The 23,440-nt window shown below is 47.4% G+C and overlaps 1 protein-coding gene across 2 annotated transcripts in view; it reads left to right on the top strand.

Moving 5' to 3' along the window:
* The first annotated feature begins 1,726 nt into the window (after window positions 1-1,726).
* The window catches only part of prkcha (protein kinase C, eta, a), a 268,817-nt gene continuing 247,103 nt past the window's right edge, over window positions 1,727-23,440 (top strand). The window contains exon 1 of one of the 2 annotated variants that reach the window (XM_038775509.1): window positions 1,727-2,732. In XM_038775509.1, the coding sequence (XP_038631437.1) occupies window positions 2,388-2,732 (345 nt within the window). In that variant the 5' untranslated portion in view covers window positions 1,727-2,387. The remainder of the gene's footprint in view (window positions 2,733-23,440) is intronic. The other variant, XM_038775500.1, reaches the window with a different exon arrangement.

Below are 23,440 nucleotides of genomic sequence, written 5' to 3'. Positions count from 1 at the left end.
AGATCCTTACCTGTGATGGAGAGGGAGCATCGCTCCCACATGCCCAGTTTTTGGTTCATTATACCTACTTGTTCCTTCTAGTTTCTAACACATGCCTATGTCCCTCCAAACCATTTCCCCAGCACTTTTTGGCCATCTGGCCTAACGGTGACGGGGGACAATGCATCGGCCAGCCCTGTTCCCACAGGACATGGCCGAGCCGCTATTTGCCATGATTTCCCTTGGCATCCGAGGCCAGTTCGAAATGGTCACAGATGTTGATCAGTCTATGCACCGACAGCGGATGCGAGCAGAAGACAGTGAAGTCCTCCATGTACAGGAAGGCTTTGACTTGAGTGTCTCCACTCCATGGGGTCGTCATTCCTCTGCATCCTTCCTGTGAGGGAACCAGCACGAGGGAATAAAATCTACTTGACCTTTTCCTCACCAAAGTGCATCTGTGCATGACAGCACAGAGATTTCAGAACCTTTCCCTGCCAGCAGCAATCTTTGAAATGAGATGGATATCGCTAGTTTTTGTTGTTTACATCCCCAATGTAATTGCACCACAAGGTAATTAATTTAAAGAGAGGATGGCTTCATTGAAAAGTAGCAAACTATTAAATTAAGGTTTATTAAAACTTTTCGGGCGAGGTGGTTCAGTTCCTGGTCACATCATCAGGTTACTGAAGGGCGAACAACCCGAAGTGTGGTACATTGGCGAGACCATGCAGATGCTGTGACAACGAATGAACAGACATCGCGCGACAATCACCAGGCAGGAATGTTCCCTTCCAGTCGGGGAACACTTCAGCAGTCAAGGGCATTCAGCCTCTGATCTCCGGGTAAGCGTTCTCCAAGGCAGCTTTCAGGACACGCGACAACGCAGAATCGCCGAGCAGAAACTTATAGTCAAGTTCCGCACATGTGAGTACAGCCTCAACATGGACCTGGGATTCATGTCGCATTACATTCACCCCCCACCATCTGGCCTGGGCTTGCAAAATCCTACCAACTGTCCTGGCTTGAGACAATTCACACCTCTTTAACCTGGGATCATCCCTCTCTCTGAATCTGTAACGATTCAATTACCTGCAAATCTCGCATTCGAAACATTGTTTGACATCTGTGAATTTGTCTATATATATGTTTCTGGAACATACCTCTTCATTCACCTGAGGAAGGAGCAGTGCTCCGAAAGTTAGTGTTTGAAACAAACATGTTGGACTTTAACCTGGTGTTGTAAGACTTGTTACTGGACACAAAATTGCTCATTCCAACTCATCCCGCGCCTCCCAAACCATGCCTCTTGAATTTGAGGCATGCATGAGCAGATTACAATCGGTAAAACTCAGTGTAGTGAAAGGAAATGGCTCCCGTCTCACTCAACACTGTCACCTGACATGTAAACTCCACCCAACAGGTGAGGTTGCCATGCCGCCACTGCCTCAGTGCCCAGAGGACATTGACTGTCAATCATCGGGAGGGCCATGCGATTGGATCTGGAGCTGGCAGTCCTCAGGTACTGAACCCTCCCCAGCCAATGGCAATGAGAGCTGCCGATATTGCTGCTACTCTCTGGGTGCTGTAGTTCCGATTGGGCCAATCCTGTCAAGGGGAAGACTACAGTCCCCAGAATACTTTGCAAATTGTACAAGTAAAACAATATAAGCATAAATGTGACCCCCCCCCCCCCCCCCAAAAAAAAAAACCAGACATGTTGTGCAAAAGGGCTTTGTTACGATAGGTCCATCCACTAATTCAAAAACGCAACCCTTAAGGGAAGCATTGGCTCTTTGGGTAGTGCGTGACTTAGATCGAAAAGCCCAACACTTCGGCAATTGTCACACGGAAATTTGACGTTTGATTGCTTCCTGCTTCTCGTTACTCACACACAATGAAATAACAAGTGGCTCCAGATTGAGCCGCTCCAGGAAACTGTTACAACTCAAGGCAGTGGCGGCGAGGAGGAGGGGGGAATAACTCAATCGCACGATCACCATCCTCAATATCTGCCTCACTCCCTCGCCCTCTCCCTCTGAGAAACGAAAGTATCTTTGAGTGGGAGCGAGGAACCTGCTCGAGTTCAGTCCGGGCTGCCAAGCTTGTGTGGACTTTGCAGATACCTGCAATGCTGCCGACTGCCGCAATCACTCTGCCAGGTAGGAGGACGGACAAGTGAAGAAGTTACTTCAAGACAGAATCCACATTTCCCTCTTGCTGCAGCCTTCAGTCCAAACCCCCCTCCCACCCCCGCGGTCAAATCAAACTGAGATGTGTGTGTTTGCTTTCTGGGAGCTTTGCTGCCTTTGAACTATCTTTGTTTTCTCCCCGACTTTTACATCTGTTGGAGGCTCCCTCCGATTGCCTCTGAAAGTGGGTTTTACAAAAGCACGGACTGTGCAAGAATGGTGGTTTTCAGCGGCTCTCTGAAGGTGAAGATCGGTGAGGCTGTGGACCTGAAACCAACCCGATGCGCCCTGAGGCATTCAATATCCAGCAAAAGTTACCAGCTACTGGATCCATATGTGATGGTGAAGGTCGATAACCGGAGGGTCGGGCAGACTGTCACTAAACAGAAAACCAGCCAGCCCACTTTTAACGAGGACTTCAGCACCCACATCTGGAGAAGCAGTGAGATCGAACTCACCGTTTTCCACGACACCCCTATCGGATACGATGACTTCGTGGCTAATTGCACCTTACAGTTCGAGGAGTTGCTGAAAAATGGGACGAAAACCTTTGAAGGCTGGGTAAGCTGTCACTATCAGAGTCCAACTTGCTTTTGACCATTCATTCGCATGTTCTTCACACAATGTTCACATGTGGGCAGTCTTTGCATTAGTACTGACCATTAAACTATAGTGAGATTTCAACCCCCTCTCCCATGATCTTCAATCCACATCGTCTGGTTTGCTGTCCATTACAGCTGTAGTAAATGTGAAGGACTTCTTATCTTTCACTTTAATAGACTATTAGATGCATAATAATCCCCCTTGCATTCATATAAATCATTTATATGCATTACAATTCCCATTATGAAACAGATAAAGTTTGCACAGTGAACTGTCTCCAAAGGCAAAACAGTGACCAGATTACAGCAGCCAAGAACTCTTCAGTGAGGTGGCACAATGTATTTAAATGTCATTCTGCTAAAAGAAGAGGAAAAACATATGCATTCTGTACATGAGTGTTGTCTGTAAGCATTTTTTAAAAATCCCGGCAAACGATTGTTATACCATAGGAGAGGTGCAAGAAAAGTATGTTAATCCCACCGGCTAGGTCTTTTATAACACCCAAATTGAGAGCATTATTACAAATTCCAGGAAACATTTGCTGAATACTGATTCATCCCATGACAAGAAATGGCATAAACCCTTACTTCGTGGCACTGGTGGACCTGTTGTAAAATCCAGAGCCTGTAAAATACCATGAGTTGCTCTGTGTTTGGGATGGAGGTACACAGACCAGGTTTCCAAGTTCCATATTGTGTGTCCTCTGAGCCCCAGGAGCAGAATCAAAGATTGACGTGGTTTTCTGCTCCATTGCAATCTTGATACTGCTGCTGGGCTTAGGTAAGATTCAGTTCTCCTCTCTTCACTCTCTTGTTTTTTTTTTGGGGGGGGGGGGAGGCAGGAACAGGCTACTGAGTTGGATGATCAGCCATGATGATAATGGAGCAGGCCCAATGGGCCGAATGGCCTCCTCCTGCTCCTATTTTCTATGTTGTGCCTGAATATCCTGGCGCTGGCTGTTCGCTAATCCTGTGTATGAACAAGGACCTGGGGGAAGACCAATATTGTGGTACCAGGTCATGGGACTGGTTACAAACCGTGGAGTATAGCTCAGTCTGCTCATCTCCCTAAACTAACACAGGCCCATTTCCCACAGAGATCACTCAATAGCAACCAAGAGTGTAGATTTCTGCTACTTCTACCACCCCCAACCCAGGGATGCTGATGCTAATTGTAATGCCTCGACTGCTGTCTTGCTGTGATGAGTTAACTAAGCCCAGATTAATTGTGTGGGTACAGGATCTGCACGGCTGAGTCCCACACAGTCAAATCCATTTACCCGCAAAGCAGTTTGGAAGGCTTATCTCCAAGCTCGTGTTTCTATCCTGCCGCCTCAATGCTAGATTTTGTATGAATTACCACCCACTCTTCATTAATCTGGATATGTCCTATTTTAGCACATGACATGTCTGCAAAACAATTTGCTCTTGCCTTTGCGCCTGGTTCTGAATGAAACGTCAATTGCATTTGGAAAGGTGGGGGTAGAATGATTTGCCACGCTTGTATTTTAACAAGCTGTTAGTAACATTGATCTTGAATAAAATGCTGTTTCATTGCTGCCTCTGAGAAAGGGTTTTAGGAAAGGGAGAAGCTAAAGTTGTTTATTCGCCTGCCTGCCGTTGACTCAAGCTTTACTTCATCTCAGTAAACAGGTTTTCTAGCAACAATCTTTTTTTGTTTGGCATTTTTGGATATCCTGATTTCCCCGGGACTGTGTTGAGTTGGGTTATTTTACCAAGTGCGGCCTCAGTGCTGCCTCTCCTTCTGCAAGGTTGTATAAGTTTGTACTTTCTCAAGCAGTACGTCAATCATGTGGTCTGACCCATTGTCCCAATGGTTCATGAGGTTATGCCAGGAGCAGTATGTCTGGCTACATCTTGCTATAAACAGGAAGACGTGTGATAGCCTGTAATTCTTAGGTAATCCTCACCCACTGGAAACAGGTGTAACAGACAGGAGTGTGAATCTGAGGGGATTTCTAATGCGGGTCATAATCTTTATCATATACACAACTGAACCCAGAATGTCAGGGTTTGAAGCATGTACAGAAGCTATGGTGGCACAGTGGTTAGCACGGCTGCTTCACAGCTCCAGGTTCGATTCCCGGCTTGGGTCACTGTCAGTGTGGAGTTTGCTCCCTGTGTTTGTGTGGGTTTACTCCGGGTGCTCCGGCTTCCTCCCACAGTCCAAAGGTGTGCAGTTTAGGTGGATTGTCCATGCTAAATTATTCAAAAAGAATAGGTGGGGTTACGGAGTTACAAGGATAGGGTGGAGATGTGAGTTTAAGCAGGGTGAGCTTTCCAAGGGTCAGTGCAGACTCAGTGGGCCGAATGGCCTCCTTCTGGACTGTAAATTCTATGATTCTATGATATTTAGGTATATTCCAGTGTTGTTGCATTCTCAACTGCATTCATTTAACAAAGAATAATTACATTTAGGGAATTTGCATGTGATGAGATATGTTTAGTATTTGACTTCTGGCCAGCCCAGTTTCATCCCGACTAGTGGTTGAAAAGGTTGTTCCCAAACTTTCACCATTATTTGACTTGGTTCTTGCTTCTCTGGTGCCTTTCTTTGGTATTCATTGAGTTTGCTGATTTGGACAGAAGCACTGTGGAGAAAGCAAAGAATAATATACATCTTTCAGGCCAAGAGAGGTGCCAAGGGTCTCACACAATCCCAGAGAATGAGTTGCTCCGTGAGCAGGTACTGACACAGAGCCTACTCACTGAAGTGAAATCTGTCCGTTGGTTAATAGCAGGATACGATCTTTCCTTAACAGCCGAGCAGAGGAACTTTGCTGATGTCCTTCTCTATGGTATACTTGCCTTTATTAGCCGAGGAGGCAGGCAGGTTATGCTGGAACTGTATAAAACATTGGTTAGGTCACAGCTAGAGTATTGTGTGCAGTTCTGGAATCCACATTATAGGAAGGATGCGATAGAACTGGAAAGGGTGCAGATGAGATATACCAGGATGTTGCCTGGGCTGGAGAGTGTTAGTTATGAAGTGACGTTGGACAGACTGGGTTCTTCCTCTGGAGCAGAGGAGACTGAGGGAGGACATGATTGAGATGTATAACATTATGAGGGGCATAGATAGAGTAGACAGACACCTTTCCCCTTGGTGGAGGGATCAATGATCAGGGGACATAGATTTAAGGTAAGGGGCAGGAGGTATATGAGGGGATGTAAGGAAAAATATTTTCATCCAGAGGGTGATGGGAATCTGGAACTCACTGCCAGAACAGAGTGGTGGAGGCCCTCATAACATTTAAGAAGTATTTAGATGTGCGCTAGCGATGCCAAGACATCCAAGTCTTGAAAATGGGATTAGAATACTGAGATGATTGTTTTTGACTGGTCCAGATTTGATGGGCCGAAGGGCCTGTCCTCTGCTGTGGACTTTTATAACTCGAAGATGCTGAGACGGCATCTACCTCTGCTGAAGTATGTCTGAAACGTCTATGTCGTAAACTTCGACCTTGTGTTAAAAATCAATTTGGTCAGGGCTCAGTGGTCGCATTCTCGCCTATGAGTCATAAGCTTGAAGTAGATTCAAATCACTCACCAGATACTTGAGCAAATATTCTTGGTTGCCACGCCATGCAGTGCAGAGGGAAGTATATACTGGTCATGGTGCTATTGTTCCGATGAGAATTTAAACCAAGATTTTGTCATCCCAGGTGGTCATCGCGAGGCATTGTTTAAAGAAAAAATAGTGTTTTCCTAATGGCCTAGCAAACATTTTTCCCTCAACATGCATTGCTACAACAGAGTATCTAGTCATTTATCTCATTGCTGTTTGATGTGACCATCAATTCACACGACACGTAGTTGGAAGTGAACAGTGGTTTTAGTGATCTTACAACGGAGGCTGCCTGCGACGAGATGAACTGGCAGGCAGGCTCAGACTGCCAGGCTTTATACTTCCGGTTAGTGGGAGGAGCCATGGGCAGAGCCAAGGGTGGAGCCCAGTACAAACTCCTCATCTCCCCCTAGGGGCAGAGCCGCGCAACTGCTCGTATACCGAGCTTACACAGACACAGTACATCATATATAATGACAGTGTGAATTACACGGACTGTGATTCACCACATTCACTCCCTGTAAAAATTGAGTCCAGCGGGGCTGATGTGTCTACCAATTCCCAATTGCGAATTACAAGTTACAAGTAACAATTTACAGGTTATAAATTACAGGTTAAGTCGATCCGGCGGCCGAGTCGTCCTCTGGGATCGACGAAGCACCGGGGTTGTAGCTTCTTCTGGTGGCTGGGCGGTGGCGGTTGGCAAGGGAACCATGGCGGACTCCAGGGGTGATTCGGCCAGAGCTTCGTATCCGACTGATTCGACTGGTGACGGGGAGTGCCAGAAACCCAAGGGCGCGGGGGAGCGGAGCACGGGCAGCGGAACTGCAGGCGTGGGGGCGCTGGGTGCGAGGGGTTGGGAGGGGTATAGTGTGAGGGGTATCTCAGTGGCGGTGGTGTCGGAGTTGGATCCTGCAGGTCCCAGAGGGAAACAGTGTCCTGACGGCCGTCAGGGTACCCTATAAATGCGTAGTGTGGGTTTGAATGGAGCAGGAGCACTCTCTCTACGAGTGGGTCAGTCTTGTGAGTCCAGACGTGCTGCCGGAGGAGAACCGGGCCCGGTGTCTTTAACCATGCTGGGAGCGAAACCCCCCTGGTAGTGCCCCTGGAAAAAACAAATAACCGCTCGTGAGGGGTCTGGTTGGTGGCCGTACATAGGAGGGACCTAATAGAATGGAGTGCATTGCTGAGGACTTCCTGCCAATGGGAGGTAGGGAGCTTCCTGGACCGGAGGGTCAGTAGGACGGTCTTCCCTCTCCACCTGCCCATTCCCCCGGGATTGTAGCTGGTAGTCCTGCTCGAGGCAATGCCCTTTTCGAGCAGGTACTGACGCAGCTCGTTGCTCATAAAGGACAAACCTCTTTCGCTGTGTACGTAGCTGGGGAAACCAAACAGGGTGAAGATGCTATGCAGGGCCCTAATGACTGTGTGGGAGGTCATATCGGGGCACGGGATAGCAAAGGGAAAACGAGAGAACTCGTCGATGACGTTCTGGAAGTACACATTCCTGTTGGTCGAGGGGAGTGGCCCTTTGAAATCGACAGCGAGGCGTTCAAAGGGCCGAGAAGCCTTGACCAGGTGGGCCCTGTCTGGTCTATAGAAGTGCGGTTTGCACTCTGCACAGATCGGGCAGTCCCTGGTGATGGCTTTCACCTCCTCAGTGGAGAAACGCAGATTTTGGGCTTTGACGTAGTGGGCGAGCCGGGTGAACCCCGGGTGGCAGAGGTCATCGTGAATAGCTTTCAGGCGGTCGTCTTGCGCGCTGCCGCACGTGCCGCCGGACAGGGCATCTGGAGGCTCGTTGAGCTTCCCCGGTCGGTACATAATATCGTACTTGTAGGTGGAGAGTTCGATCCTCCACCGTAAGATCTTATCATTTTTGATCTTGCCCCTTTGAGAGTTGTCGAACATAAACGCAACCGATCTTTGGTCGGTGATGAGGGTGAACCTCCTACCTGCGAGGTAGTGCCTCCAGTGATGTATCGCTTCCACGATGGCTTGAGCTTCCTTTTCGACAGAGGAGTGTCGAAGTTCCGAAGCGGAGAGGGTTCGGGAGAAAAAGGCGACTGGTCTCCCAGCCTGATTTAGTGTGGCTGCGAGAGCTACCTCTGAGGCATCGCTCTCAACCTGGAAAGAGACGGATTCATCCACCGCCCGCATGGCCGCTTTGGCGATGTCCTCCTTGATACGAGTGAAGGCCTGATGAGCCTCATCCGATAGAGGGAAGAGTGTGGCCTTAAATAGTGGGCGGGCTTTGTCCGCATATTGAGGGACCCACTGGCAGCGGCGTGCAGAGGGGGGGGCCGACGGGGCGCTGGCCCCGGGCAGCGACTGGATGGGGGCAGCACCGCGGTCGGCCCGAGCGCGCCTGCGCACCGCGGTCGGCCCGAGCGCGCCTGCGCACCGCGGTCGGCCCGAGCGCGCCTGCGCACCGCGGTCGGCCCGAGCGCGCCTGCGCACTGCAGAGGCTGGAGAGGGAGCAGAAAGGGCGCGAATTTTCCAGAATGGACGGCATTGCCACCATGGGTGAGTTTTATTTATTCATTTATTTATTTTATTTATTTGATCTATTTTAAAACTCTTCTCTGCACCCTCTCTGTAGCTGTCAACTTTTAAACTGTCGTGCCCAGAATTTGACATTTGGGCCAGGGGCACCCATTTGGGACAGAACCAGTATTTTATAAAAATTCATCATGGCCTCTTAACTTTTGCCCTCTTACCCTTTATACTTAAAGCCCAGGGTCAGCAGGGTGCAGGGGAGATTCTCAGAGACTTGACTGCAAGCTGCTGGAGCTCGGATCTTGAACAGAGCTTTTATATCTGGATTTGGGGACCCTTTATGCACTGGCATAGTGCACAAACAGGCCCCACATGACCAGGGTTTTGTGAAGAAGAAGGGATCTGGAAATGTGTTGACTGTGAAAATTATATTTGTGGAAATTGGGTGAAGTAGTTTGATGAGACTTGGTGCTAAAGCTTTAGAGAAATGAAGATGGAATTTGATTTGAAGAAGTTCAACGTTTTGAAGGATATTGTGGCTGAAATGAAAGCGATACGTGCTGAATGAGCTGACCGAAATGTGTGAGATATGTCTTTGTATCTGCTATGTGTAATTTATCGGTCATATTATTGCAATTTTCCTGTTAATTCATGTTTAATTTACGTTGATTTTGGTGTGATTGCTAATATAAAAGTGAAGTCTTGTATATTGGTCTTAGTTGGGTTGTTTGTAGTTGTTTCCACAAGGGTCATAACAGTATTTCCATGACGTTCTGCTCATATCCTTCTCCATGGGGGTTGCAGAGGAGGGAGGCGCAACTTTTGAGACATAACATCTCACCCATTGATTTAGATTTAGAACAGTACAGCACAGAGCAGGCCCTTCGGCCCTCGATGTTGTGCCGAGCAATGATCACCCTACTCAAACTCACGTATCCACCCTATACCCGTAACCCAACAACTCCCCCTCAACCTTACTTTTTAGGACACTACGGGCAATTTAGTATGGCCAATCCACCTAACCCGCACATCTTTGGACTGTGGGAGGAAACCGGAGCACCCGGAGGAAACCCACGCACACACGAGGAGGACGTGCAGACTCCGCACAGACAGTGACCCAGCTGGGAACCAAACCTGGGACCCTGGAGCTGTGAAGCATTGATGCTAACCACTATGCTACCGTGTTGCAAAGCAAAATGACTGAAGAAGAGAACAATATCCCTAGAATTCCAGCGCTAAGGGGAAATTGACTAACTTACAGCGCAATTTAACCTCAGGCAGCCGTCCTATACCTTAGAGATGGCAAAGATAAAGAGGTCAGTGAATAGCTCTAGAACGGGTGCAACTACGTTTTTTATAGGTTTTTTGGTGATATTTAATGAAATATTTACGTGGGATGTAGTAAGAGTGAAGCCTGGATGATCAGAGGACTGCTATGGCATTTAATCTCGGAATTGGAGACATTTATTCCTTAACATGCTAATATTTGAATACAGATACCACTAATTTGCAAGTCTATGATATAAATTGCACAAAATTATCAGTGGAGATGAACAAGAAAGAGAGAAATTAAAAAAGGAATGTTCAGACTTTGCAAATTATTATGACAATGATGTGGTTGCAATTCAGTTATATGACGAAATTATTGATTTTGTGATGCTCCTTCGAGCTGGAGGGACTAGAGTTCCCCCTGATCCTAAAGATGCTCTGGAGTCTTTACTGCAGTATGGGAGGGATGTCTTTCCGACGCTGTGTGTTTCATACAGATTACTGCTTACAATTGCATTTTCAGTCGCAAGCTGTGAAAGGTCATTTTCAAAACTGAAATTAATAAAAACATATCTGAGGTCTTCTATGTCACAGGAGCGACTGACCAACCTGGCTTTAATAAGCATTGAAAAAGAATTTCTCACAGCTGATGTAAAAAATGAAGTAGTTCAGGTGTTTTGTGACAGGAGGTATCATTTGGGGAAAAGAACTTAATAAATTTGATTGATTAATATTAAAATCGAATAAATCAGGGTAGCATGGTGGTTAGCATAAATGCTTCACAGCTCCAGGGTCCCAGGTTCGATTCCCGGCTGGGTCAGTGTCTGTGTGGAGTCTGCACGTCCTCCCCCTGTGTGCGTGGGTTTCCTCCGGGTGCTCCAGTTTCCTCCCACAGTCCAAAGATGTGCGGGTTAGGTGGATTGGCCATGCTAAATTGCCCGTAGTGTCCTAATAAAAGTAAGGTTAAGGGGGGGGGTTGTTGGGTTACGGGTATAGGGTGGATACGTGGGTTTGAGTAGGGTGATCATGGCTCAGCACAACATTGAGGGCCGAAGGGCCTGTTCTGTGCTGTACTGTTCTATGTTTAAAGCGTTTATTTCATGTTTCATCTGTGTTTATATATTCAAAATGTTTTCCTTTCTCATAATATTTCTCAGTATATTAGGCCTTATACTTGAGTCTTTGGGGGCATATAATCAAGATTTGCCCCGGGCATCACCAGACCTCTGCACGCCGCTCCCCACTGGGCATAATACGAGAAGAATCCCAGGCACCTTTTGAGGGCCTTGGGACAATGAGGCAGAGGGAGTTCTAAGAGGGGGTGCACATAGCCGAGGATGGCTAGCCTGGTCGTGCGGAAAACGTATTTCTCCGTGTTACACGTGAGGTTGAGTTTCTGGGCAGTCTGGAGAAATCGATCGAGGTTAGCGTCGTGGTCCTCCTGGTCGTGGCCACAGATGGTGACGTTATCCAGGTACGGAAACGTGGCCCGCAGCCCGTACTGGTCCACCATTCGGTCCATTGCTCGTTGGAACACCGAGACCCCATTAGTGACGCCAAAGGGAACCCGGAGGAAGTGGAAGAGGCGGCCGTCGGCCTCAAACGCTGTGTAGTGGCGGTCCTCCGGGCGGATTGGGAGCTGATGGTATGCAGACTTCAGATCCACCGTGGAAAAGACTTTATAGTGGGCGATCTGATTCACCATGTCTGCAATTCTGGGGAGGGGGGTACGCATCAAGGAGCGTGAACCGATTAATGATCTGGCTATAGTGCACTACCATTCGGAATTTTTCCCCGGTCTTGACGACCACCACCTGAGCTCTCCAGGGACTGTTACTGGCCTCTATGATCCCCTCATGTACGAGCCTATGGACCTCAGTTCTGATAAATACCCTGTCCCGAAGTCTGTATTGCCTGCTGCGAGTGGCTACGGGTTTGCAGTCCAGCGTGAGATTGACAAAGAGCGGAGGGGGGTCAATTTTTAGGGTGGCGAGGCTGCAAATAGTGAGTGGGGGCAAGGGCCCGCCGAAGCTGAGTGTGAGGCTTTTGAGGTTGCACTGGAAATCGAGTCCCCGTAGGAGTGGGGCGCAGAGTTCAGGGAGCACGTACAGCTGGATGTTTCATTAGCTAGTGCCCTGGATCATTAGGGTCACGACGGTGCGCCCTTGGAGGTGCACAGAGTGGGAGCCCGAAGCGAGGGAGATCGTTTGCCGTGCATGGAAAATAGGGAGTGAACAGCGTCTTACCAGTTCTGGGTGTACGAAGCTCTCGGTGCTCCCGGAGTCGAAGAGGCACGGTGTCCTATACCCGTTGATTTCAACGGTCATCATGGAGTTGCGGAGGTGCTTTGGACGCGACTGGTCCGGTGTCACTGCGCTGAGTTGCTGCGCTGAGTTGCGGGTAGTCGGCAGCTCGATCAGTTGTGCTGGAGTGGCCACGTGATGACTGCCCTCTGGGTTCGTAATCTTCTCGTCGAATTTCTGAGTTGGAAGAAGGTGGCTGCCCCCATGGATCGCACGTGGCGGGCGGCGAGGAAGATGGCGCCCAAGATGGCGGCTCCCATGAGTCGCATGTGGCCGGCCGCGTGGAGGGGGTTGCCAAGATGTTGACCCCCATGAGTCGCATGTGTCATTTGGGGGCGGAGTCAGAGTACAGGCCGCAGCATTTCGGGGCCTGCGGGCCTGTGGATTCTGAAAACGGGTGCTCTGGGCTGCGGGGGAGTTAGAAGAGGAGGCCTGTTTCGCCAGGCAGACCTGGGCGTAGTGTCCCTAGCGACCGCAGCTGCTGCAGGTCGGGTTACGGGCCTGGCAGTACTGCCGTGGGTGCTGGGGCTACCCGCAAAAGTGGCACACTGGGGCTGCGTGATGGCTGGGTGGCCGCGTGGCGCAGGCCTGGGGCAGTCGCTGGTCGGGGGCCCAGGATGGGGTTGCTTGGTCCGCGGGGAACGAGGTGAGGCTGCGGAATGAGACCTCCATAGTGGTAGCTAGTTCTACCGTGTCCTCTAAGTTCTGGGACCCTTTTTCTAACACCCGGTGGCGCACATAATTCGATCTGAGGCCTGCCACGTATACATCCCTAACGGCAAGTTCCATGTGCTGTTCGGCTGATACTGCTTGATAATTACAGTCCCGAGCTAAAATCTTTAACTCCCACAGGAATTCTTCTAATGACTCCGTGGGCCGCTGGCGGCGGTTCGTAAAAATATGGCCCGCGTAGACCTCGTTGATGGGCCTCACGTACATTCGATCTAGCATGGCTAGGGCCCCCGTATACGAGTTGGTACTATTTAGTTGAGAAGATATACGGTGGCACACCCTTGCATGAAGTTTTTGCTCCTCTGTAGTTTCTGGAGTACTTGATTCAGTACTTGAAACATCTGAGCCAGTGCTGGAAGATTTCTCTTGCCTCTGCAGCCTGCGGGTCGCGTTCTAGTCGGTCAGGTTTGAGGGCTGATTCCATAGTTGTTTCTTGAGTTGTTTCTTCGATTTCTTCTTATCGATTTATTCTTGTTTCCTAAGATCATTAAATTGATGTGACCATCAATTCACACGACACGTAGTTGGAAGTGAACAGTGGTTTTAATGATCTTACAACGGAGCCTGCCTGCGACGAGATGAACTGGCAGGCAGGCTCAGACTGCCAGGCTTATACTTCCGTTCAGTGGGAGGAGCCATGGGCGGAGCCATGGGCGGAGCCAAGGGTGGAGCCCAGTACAAACTCCTCATCTCCCCCTAGGGGCAGAGCCGCGCAACTGCTCGTATACCGAGCTTACACATACACAGTACATCATATATAATAACAGTGTGCATTACACTGACTGTGATTCACCACACTGTTTATGGGAAATTGCTGCTGCAACTTGACTCACTTTAGCTTACATTCGAGTATTGGCTACTGAGTGTAGTTCATTGGCTGTGAAGCCCTTTTAAATATTGAGAACATGAAAATTGTTAAGTAGATATAAGTTTTAATTCTTTTCTCTTTCCTTTCCAGTTTTTCTCAAGGAATGGATGTTTCTAAATATTTGATATTTACATCTAACCGAGACATGTTATTTCAAAGTTAGGATGAATGTAGAAATTGATATACTATATTTCATATTTCTGACAGTAACATTATTTTTTTAAAACCTGGTTTAAAATATATAAAGGCAATATGTCTGCTAAAGCGGTAATTACGGAGTCAGAAAAGGATTCCAACTACTTACTTGCTTACAGATAAAGGGAGAATGGAATCTTGTTTTGAACGCTGGAGATTCCTGGAATGTCAATAATTTATGGGGGAGTGGTGTTTAGTCCGAGGTAAGCAGACCATGGAACTTAGTGGGAATCAGATGTTGTAATCACTGGAGGTGCCAGATCTGTCAGTAGTTTTGCAGTTTGAGTCTGACAAGACAGAAGTATACTGGATCTGGTCCTGAAAGGCTCTCTCTCGCCAAAGGTCTCTGCACAGCTCAGCAAGTAATCTATTTGTTAGCTTTATTTTTAAGTGGCATTTGAATTTTATTGGGTTGCTTAATTGGAGCTAGTAGCAAGTATAGATAACAAGTTCAAGTTTTTCCTTTTGTCTAAGAACTGTTTAACTGATAATTGTAAAGTTATTGCTTTGATGTTAACGTGGTTAGTTCTATGTTTAAATTAAAGGTCGCTTTAACATACAAGATATCGATTGGTCAGAGTCATTACTCCTCCTGGGGTGAAGTATCCTTTCCCCGCCGTTTTACGAATTAGAAACTTGTTTGGGGTTCTTTTCCGATATCATAACAAATGTAGGGGCCTGACCTGGTAACCTAACAAAGTAAGAAAACATTGACTTTGGTTAGAATTCAGTAAAGCCATTGTTCGTTTGATATAAAATGGTTTATAGTATAATTTATAAAAGTGACAATTTGAAATCTGTTTTTTGTAAAAGATTATTATGTCTCTGTTGAGCCTTGGGTGTACTGGGGAACCTGGCAGCGCGGTTGAGATGGGATACAGTTTTAAGACTTGTACTTGAATCCAGCTGGAATAGTCAATGTTTTTCTTCTTGGTAAATGACTGAATGTAGTTGCAAATGGACACTTTATTAAGCTAGGCATGAAGACTACATTAGAAATCCTACAAAAGTCAGGGTGAGAAATAGAGATGTCATACAGATGAAGTTTAGGTTTTCTCTGGGGTTAGGTCAAATTAAAGAATAATCATCTAGTTTTATTGCATGGAAAGAGGCCCTTCAACCCATCATGTCTGTGCCAGCCATTAAGCACCTATCTATTTGAATTCCATTTTCTAGCCCTTGGCTCGTATCCTTGTATGCTATGGCATTTGAAGTGGTCATCTAAATGTTTCTTAAATGTTGTGAGGGTTCCCACCTCGACCACCCTTTCAAGCAGTGAGATCCAGATTCCCACCACCTTCTGGGTGATACAATTTTCCTCAAATCCCCTCTAAATCTCCTGCACATATCTTAAATCTATGACCCCTAGTTATTGACCCCTCTACTAAAGGGGAAGGTGTCTTCCTACCGACCCTATCTGTATCCTTCATTCTTGTGCACCTCAATCAGGTTCCCCCCTCAGCCTTCTCTGCTCTAAGGAGAGCAACCCCAGCCTAAGCAGCCTCTCTCCAGAGCTGAAATTCTCCAGCCCAGCAAACATCCTGATGAATCTCCTCTGCACCCTTTCTACTGCAATCACATCCTTCCTACAGTGTGACGACCAGAACTGCACACAGAATGTTTGTTTGTTCTATCCTTGACCTACACTTGATATTGATTTGTCCTGAGGTAAGTAAATGAATAGAAAGACAAAACTTTACATGTAGCACCTTTCACAATCTAGTGGCTATCCCAAAACATTTCTCAGGCAATTTAAGTTATTTTTGGAAATGTAGTCAGTCTAGTAACGCATGATAGGAAGTCTGAGAAACAGCAATGAGATAAATGAACAGGTAGAGCGTGATCTATCCGAATTGAAACAAGACCTCTGATCAGTGCGTTTAGCTGGGTATTTCCCAGCCGAGAAACGCCACTACTGACACTCTGGTTCAATTCAGGGCCTTAGCAGGGGATGCCCCAACGAGGTTGCACTTAGTCCCGTTTCCTGCACCGAGGAGCCTCAACTCATAGAACATAGAACATAGAACACTACAGCGCAGTACGGGCCCTTCGGCCCTCGATGTTGCGCCGACCTGTGAAACCATCTGAAGCCTATCTGACCTACACTATTCCATTTTCATCCATATGTCTATCCAGTGACCACTTAAATACCCTTAAAGTTGGCGAGTCTACTACTATTGCAGGCAGGGCGTTCCACACCCCTACTACTCTCTGAGTAAAGAAACTGCCTCTGGCATCTGTCCTATATCTCTCACCCCTCAATTTAAAGCTATGTCCCTTCGTGTTGGTCATCACCATCCGAGGAAAAAGACTCTCACTGTCCACCCTATCTAACCCTCTGACTATCTTATATGTCTCTATTAAGTCACCTCTCAGCCTTCTCCTCTCTAACGAAAACAACCTCAATTCCCTGAGCCTTTCCTCGTAAGACCTTCCCTCCATACCAGGCAACATCCTAGTAAATCTCCTCTGAACCCTTTCCAAAGCTTCCACATCCTTCCTATAATGTGGTGACCAGAACTGCACGCAGTACTCCAGGAGCGGCCGCACCAGAGTTATGTACAGCTGCAGCATGACCTTGTGGTTCCGAAACTCAATCCCCCTGCTTATAAAGGCTAGCACACCATATGCCTTCTTAACAGCCCTATTAACCTGGGTGGCAACTTTCAGGGATTTATGTACCTGGATGCCGAGATCTCTCTGTTCATCTACACTACCAAGAATCTTGCCATTAGCCCAGTACTCTGCATTCCTGTTACTCCTTCCAAAGTGAACCACCTCACACTTTTCCGCATTAAACTCCATCTGCCACCTCTCAGCCCAGCTCTGCAGCTTATCTATGTCCCTCTGTATCCTATAACATCCTTCAGCAGTATCCACAACTCCACCGACCTTCATGTCATCTGCAAATTTACTAACCCATCCTTCTACACCCTCTTCCAGGTCATTTATAAAAATGACAAACAGCAGTGGCCCCAAAACAGATCCTTGCGGTACACCACTAGTAACTGAACTCCAGGATGAACATTTGCCATCAACCACCACCCTCTGTCTTCTTTCAGCTAGCCAATTACTGATCCAAACCGCTAAATCACCTTCAATTCCATACTTCCTTATTTTCTGCAATAGCCTACCGTGGGGAACCTTATCAAACGCCTTACTGAAATCCATATACACCACATCAACAGCTTTACCCTGATCCACCTGTTTGGTCACCTTCTCAAAAAACTCAATAAGGTTTGTGAGACATGACCTACCCTTCACAAAACCGTGTTGAGTATCGCTAATCAACTTGTTCTTTTCAAGATGATTATAAACCCTATCTCTTATAACCTTTTCCAACATTTTACCCACAACCGAAGTAAGGCTCACAGGTCTATAATTACCAGGGTTGTCTCTAATCCCCTTCTTGAACAAGGGGACAACATTTGCTATCCTCCAGTCTTCCGGCACTATTCCTGTCGACAAAGACGACATAAAGATCAAGGACAAAGGCTCAGCAATCTCCTCCCTGGCTTATAACTCACTTATAAGGGGCCCCCGGGACCCCACCATACTCTGTCTCATATGCTCAAGGCAGTCTTGGCCTGATCCCTGGCATGGTAAAATTGCCAGCTTGGCACCTTGGCAGTGCCAGGCTGGCACCCAGCTGGCATTGCCAGGGTGCCAGGCTGGCAGTGCCAGTGTGCCAGGCTGGCTGTGACAGGGTTCTCATGTGGCACCAGCAGTTCCAGGGTGCCACCCTGCCCAGAGTGCAAGCACCTGGGGGCCTCCGATCCCCTTGGAGACCCCCATGAGTGCCATCCGTCTGGTTCCGGTTTGTAGAGACCAGCACTGAAAGGCGCTCACCCGAGGTCTCCGAGCCGAAGGGGTGGATCCTTGGGCCTTGGTTGGAAACATATTAGAGTGAGACTAGCTGTCTCATGCTGATATGCAGATTTGCAAAATAGTGATCGCGCCCACAATGGGTGGAATTCAGATTGCAACGTGATCGCGTTAGATCTCACGAGGTGTGGTGAGCCTAATAATTCCCAGAAGAGGGATCTCCCAGCATTTACGGCTGCGCTATCTTTCGGGCGCAATGCGGCTGGTAGAGCGCACCCGTAGTCTCTTTTGACACAGTAGCACAGTGGTTAGCACTGTTGCTTCACAACGCCAGGGCCCGTTCCTGACTTGGGTCACTGTCTGCACGTTGTCCCAGTGTCTGCGTGGGTTTCCTCCGGGTGCTCCGGTTTCCTCCCACAAGTCCTGAAAGACGTACTGTTAGGTGAATTGGACATTCTGAATTCTCCTGCAGTGTATCCGAACAGGTGCTGGAATGTGGCGAATAGGAGATTTTCACAGTAACTTCATTGCAGTGTAGTGTAAGCCTATTTGTGATAGTAATAAAGGTTATAATTATTATTTTATTGATATTCATTGGAGGATTAATGTTGACCAGACCGAGAATTGCACTGCTCCTTCTTAAAAATGAATGAAAATCACTTATTGTCACGAGTAGGCTTCAATGAAGTTACTGTGAAAAGCCCTAGTCGCCACATTCCGGCGCCTGTCCGGGGAGGCTGGTACTGGAATTGAACCATGCTGCTGGCCTGCCTTGGTCTGCTTAGCGATTTAGCCCAGTGTGCTAAACCAGCCCCTGCCATTGGATCTTTCAGGCCATGTTAAGGCAGGCAGGGTCTTGGTTTAAAAATCTCATTTAGAGATGGCAGCTGAACAGTGCAGCACTGAGGCGTCAACTTACATAACGTGTTGAGAATACAGCAGTGGGTGTCACGGACGGAATTTGCATGTTCCTTTTATACCTGTGATCAATATGTGAATAGTATGTGTTGTCCAACCTTCCAGCCATTGTCCTAATTTAAATAATCCCAGCAGCAAGCTTTTATAGAGAAATACAGCACAGAACAGGCCCTTCGGCCCACGATGTTGCGCCGAACTTTTGTCCTAGGTTAATCATAGAATTTTGGACAATTTGTCATGGCCAATCCACCCAACCTGCACATCTTTGGACTGTGGGAGGAAACCGGAGTACCCGGAGGAAACCCACGCAGTCACGGGGAGGATGTGCAGACTCCACACAGACAGTGACCCAAGTCGAAATCGAACTTGGGACCCTGGAGCTGTGAAGCAATTGTGCTATCCACAATGCTACCGTGCTGCCCTTAAGAAGTTAACCTACACTCCCTTATTCTACCCTAATCCAAGTACCTATCCAATAGCCGCTTGAAAGTCCATACATTTTCCGACTCAACTACTACCACAGGCAGTGCATTCCATACCCCCACTACTCTCTGGGTAAAGAACCTACCTCTGACATCCCCTCTATATCTTCCACCATTTATCTTAAATTTATGTCCCCTTGTAATGGTGTTGAGGTTTCGATAAAAGGTTATTTTTTTATCTCATATTTGCTATGGTGTGTTGATTGCACATTCTGTGTTGTCGTTTGACACCTTGAAATTCACCCAGCCTAGTTTGGATGACTAATAATAATAACCTTTCATTGTCACAAGCACAAAGTTACTGTGAAAAGCCCCTAGTCACCACATTCCAGCACCTGTTCGGGTAAGCTGGTCCGGGAATTGAACCCGCGTTGCTGGCCTTGTTCTACATCACAAACCAGCTGCCCTGTCCACTGAGCTAAACCAGCTCAGAATCATCATAATACAATGGAAGGTTGATGCGATCCATTCACCTTTGTCTAACACACATTGAGTTTCAATGTTTCATTTGCCCGCGGTGAAGTAGTGAGGAGGGTCAGCTGCAATGCTATAGCTTTTCTGTGGATGGTCCATCCTTAAACAAAGGGATGTGTGAGTTCTCTGGATGGATGTGAATGCTCATATTTAGTTTGCCGCTTGCTTGAAACTTGTGACTGCCTGGAGCTCAAAATGCTAAAGGTCACATGATTTGCTGCAACTATTTTACTAATTTGCGCTCCAAGTTTTAAAATATTTCCAAATTTACTGTAACGTGACATGGACTTGAAAATGAAAATCGCTTATTGTCACGCGTAGGCTTCAATGAAGTTACTGTGAAAAGCCCCTAATCGCCACATTCCGGCGCCTGTCCGAGGAGGCTGGTACGGGAACTTGAACCTATGGCCCTCTTTGCTCAGAGCTGAGTGCTACCACTGAACCAAGACTGAGATCTTAATGACTCATTTAATCTAAAAAATCCTTTGGTGGAATCCTTTGAGAGGCAACGGGGGTCTCGGGCTGCTGTCTGAGTGCTGGCAAGAGTCCTCCATCACCTCTTTTCTGGAAGGCGTATCATACTGTGCTCCACTCAGACACTTGGCAGGCCTTTCCTATATGATCAGGGAACCCAAAGGTGAAAATGCCACCTAACAAGATGTACTGGCCATCAGAGGATGGCAGCTCAATAGGGAGGCAGTGGCAGAGGCCAGTCCAACACTCATCTGAGGCCTAGGGTCTTTGCTGGATCCCAGGCCAGAGGTGAGTGATGGTGGGAAAGGGGTTGCAGTGTGAGGGTTGTGAGGAGGGGTCGGGTGGGGGGAGTGGGTCAGCTGCAAGGAGCTCTTGACAGACCCATTCCTGTAGCTGGGTCCCCTGATCAGGCACTGTGCCCTTGAACGAGGGATCACACCCCCGTGAAGTTCACAAGCAGCTGCAAGGTTTTGCTTGTTGTGCTTCCCCTATGGTGAGTTCCCCGTCTGTTGCTGGGTTAATACAAGCGGCGATGGGATGAGACCCTTAAGTGGGCATTAATTGCCCATTTAAGGCCTCAGTTGATGCAGGGCACAGGTTTAATTGGGGTGGAGATGGGAAGACGGCCGGGTCTGTTCTGCTACTTTCCTGCTTGATTAAACCTTGCGATCAAACCCACCATGGGGATAGGGGCAAGATCTGGCCCTTAACTTTGAACACTGACTTTTGCTAAGTTAGCTGATCTCAGCGAGTGCAGGGTTGGGGACAATGATATGGCTTGATTTGTAAGTAATTAAATGAGCACAAGGCTGCATTTGGCTGTGATGACCCTTTCTCCCTGAGCTGCACTGCCTGCTAACACTTATCTAAAACAAACACGTGAGGAATGATTCCTTGGCAAGATGCTGGGACTGCTCTCTGCAGTAATCGAAATCCACTTCAGCATGAAAGAATGAGGAAACCTATGGTGCTGTGTACAAACACATGAAACTAATATGGAATGCAACGATTATAAGACAATTACACCCAGTGCTGATGCTCCAGCGAAATGGCACAACATAAAATTCACACTCAACCCTTTTTTCCCCCAGTAATAACTATCTTGATGTTTTCTAGAAATATGAATCCTTTAGGTAAGATTTATGATGCAGGATGTCTTCTGGGCAGAGCGATAAGCAGATGTATTACTAAAGATTGCAGAATATTCTCGTGGACTTCCATTATTAGAAACAGTAAAGTGTTATCACGGTAAAGAGTTTCACTGGATTTGAGTTCACACTATGAGGTTTGACTCGATTGTTCCTTCAAGTTATATGGCAGATGGCATGAGTTAATGGCATCTAACATGGAGATCCATTCCCCACCTCCATGGTTGATACATTTACTAAGCAATTTGTTTGTCCAATTGTCATTTAAAAATAAAGCAAAGTAATATTGCTCATCATCTGAGGTAAACCCATTGGGGTTTAATCCCTATTCCAAGGTTTGAACACATTGACCTGGACTTTCCGCTCCCATTCGTTTAGGGCGGGTTCGGTGATGGAGACCAAAAATATCACAAGAACTGTAAAGTTGCGGTTTGCGTTGGCATAAATGTGTGACGTGATTGTCCCCTCTCCCTGTCAGTGATGGGGCACAATTCACAGCATTCAATGCCGGAGACATTATTTGAATATATTACCATGTATATATGAATATGGCATGAATCATGGCTGATCTCCCAAGGCATGCACCTGGCGAGCAGAATTCCGAGGGGAACGTAGGTGAGTACAGCATTTGGGGGGAGAGAGTCATGCCTGGGAACTGCCCAGAGAGCAGTGCCATGGGGCAGTGCCCAGGCATTGCCGGCGGCAGGGTGGGGGGAGGGTTGTCTTGCAAAGGACTTCCATGGTGAACCTCCTTACTCCCTCTGCGCTGAACCAGCCTTTAAAAATGGTGCCCCAAGCCTCGGATGTCTAAGTTAGTGGCGTGGTAGGTGAATCAGAGGCCACCCCGCCACTGATATGTCGTGGAATGATCCTTTAAGGCTTTTTTTCACAGTCCTGGACTGTACTGTGAAAAAAGTTGCTTTTGCTGTGGGCGGCTTCAATACCGCTTTTCTCGCCCATCATCGACCTTTGACAGGAAAATCTCGCCCATTAGCTGAGATTTTGCAGACTGGCAAAAGAATGACGCTGAATGTTTGTTATGCTTAGAGCTGCCACAGACTCTTTGTGGGCTTTTTAGCAGTGAATTATAGTCAGAGGGATTCTGATGTTGCACACATCACCTACAAAGACCTTTGTGAACAGGGCAAGCGACAATCAGTCTTTTCAATCAATCGGCAGTCATGCAGAATCTAAATGTGAATGTGAAATCATGTACTGAAAGCAAAATAAAGAGAGGGAAATAAATGTGCGATAAGAGGGAGAAATATAAAAGCCAAAATAATTCAAATGCCACAGCCCATGTTTGGTAGTAATCAAGATTTATTGCATCTATTTTTAAAAATCACTTAAAATGGAATGGAAAGCCTGAAACTTTTCCTGACATGTTTAATAGGTATCAAATGGATAGCTCGCACAAACTCAGGCCTCTGATGTGTTTCATTGCTGAGTCTCTGAAGGAGGTCAGTGATGTACTCAGAATGATTGGCATGGTGTGGCAGCATTGGGTTGTGATTGCCCAGTTCTGGATAAGTTGGTTAACGTGGGATGGAGCTGAGAGGCCGGCAAAGAGACACCGGGGAAATTGAGACTGGAAGTGACGCTGGTAAGGATAGGGATTTAATAGATGCAGTGAGGTTGAGCTGGAGAAGGGCAGTATTTGATGTAGAAGCATCCACAGAGGGATTTAGATAGGTTAAGTGAGGGGGAAACAAATTGACAAATGGAATATAATGTGGGAAAATGGGAACTTGTCCACTTTGGCAAGAAGAATAGAAAAGCAGTACAGCATTTAAATAGAACATACAGTGCCGAAGGAGGCCATTTGGCCCATCGAGTCTCCACCGATCCACTTAAGCCCTCATTTCCACCCTATCCCCGTAACCCAATAACC

This window comes from Scyliorhinus canicula, chromosome 2 (genome assembly GCF_902713615.1).
Source record: "Scyliorhinus canicula chromosome 2, sScyCan1.1, whole genome shotgun sequence".
In the NCBI taxonomy this organism is placed as follows: Eukaryota; Metazoa; Chordata; class Chondrichthyes; order Carcharhiniformes; family Scyliorhinidae; genus Scyliorhinus; species Scyliorhinus canicula.
Note: the sequence above shows the minus strand (reverse complement) of the source record. Positions and strands in the feature narration are given on the sequence as shown.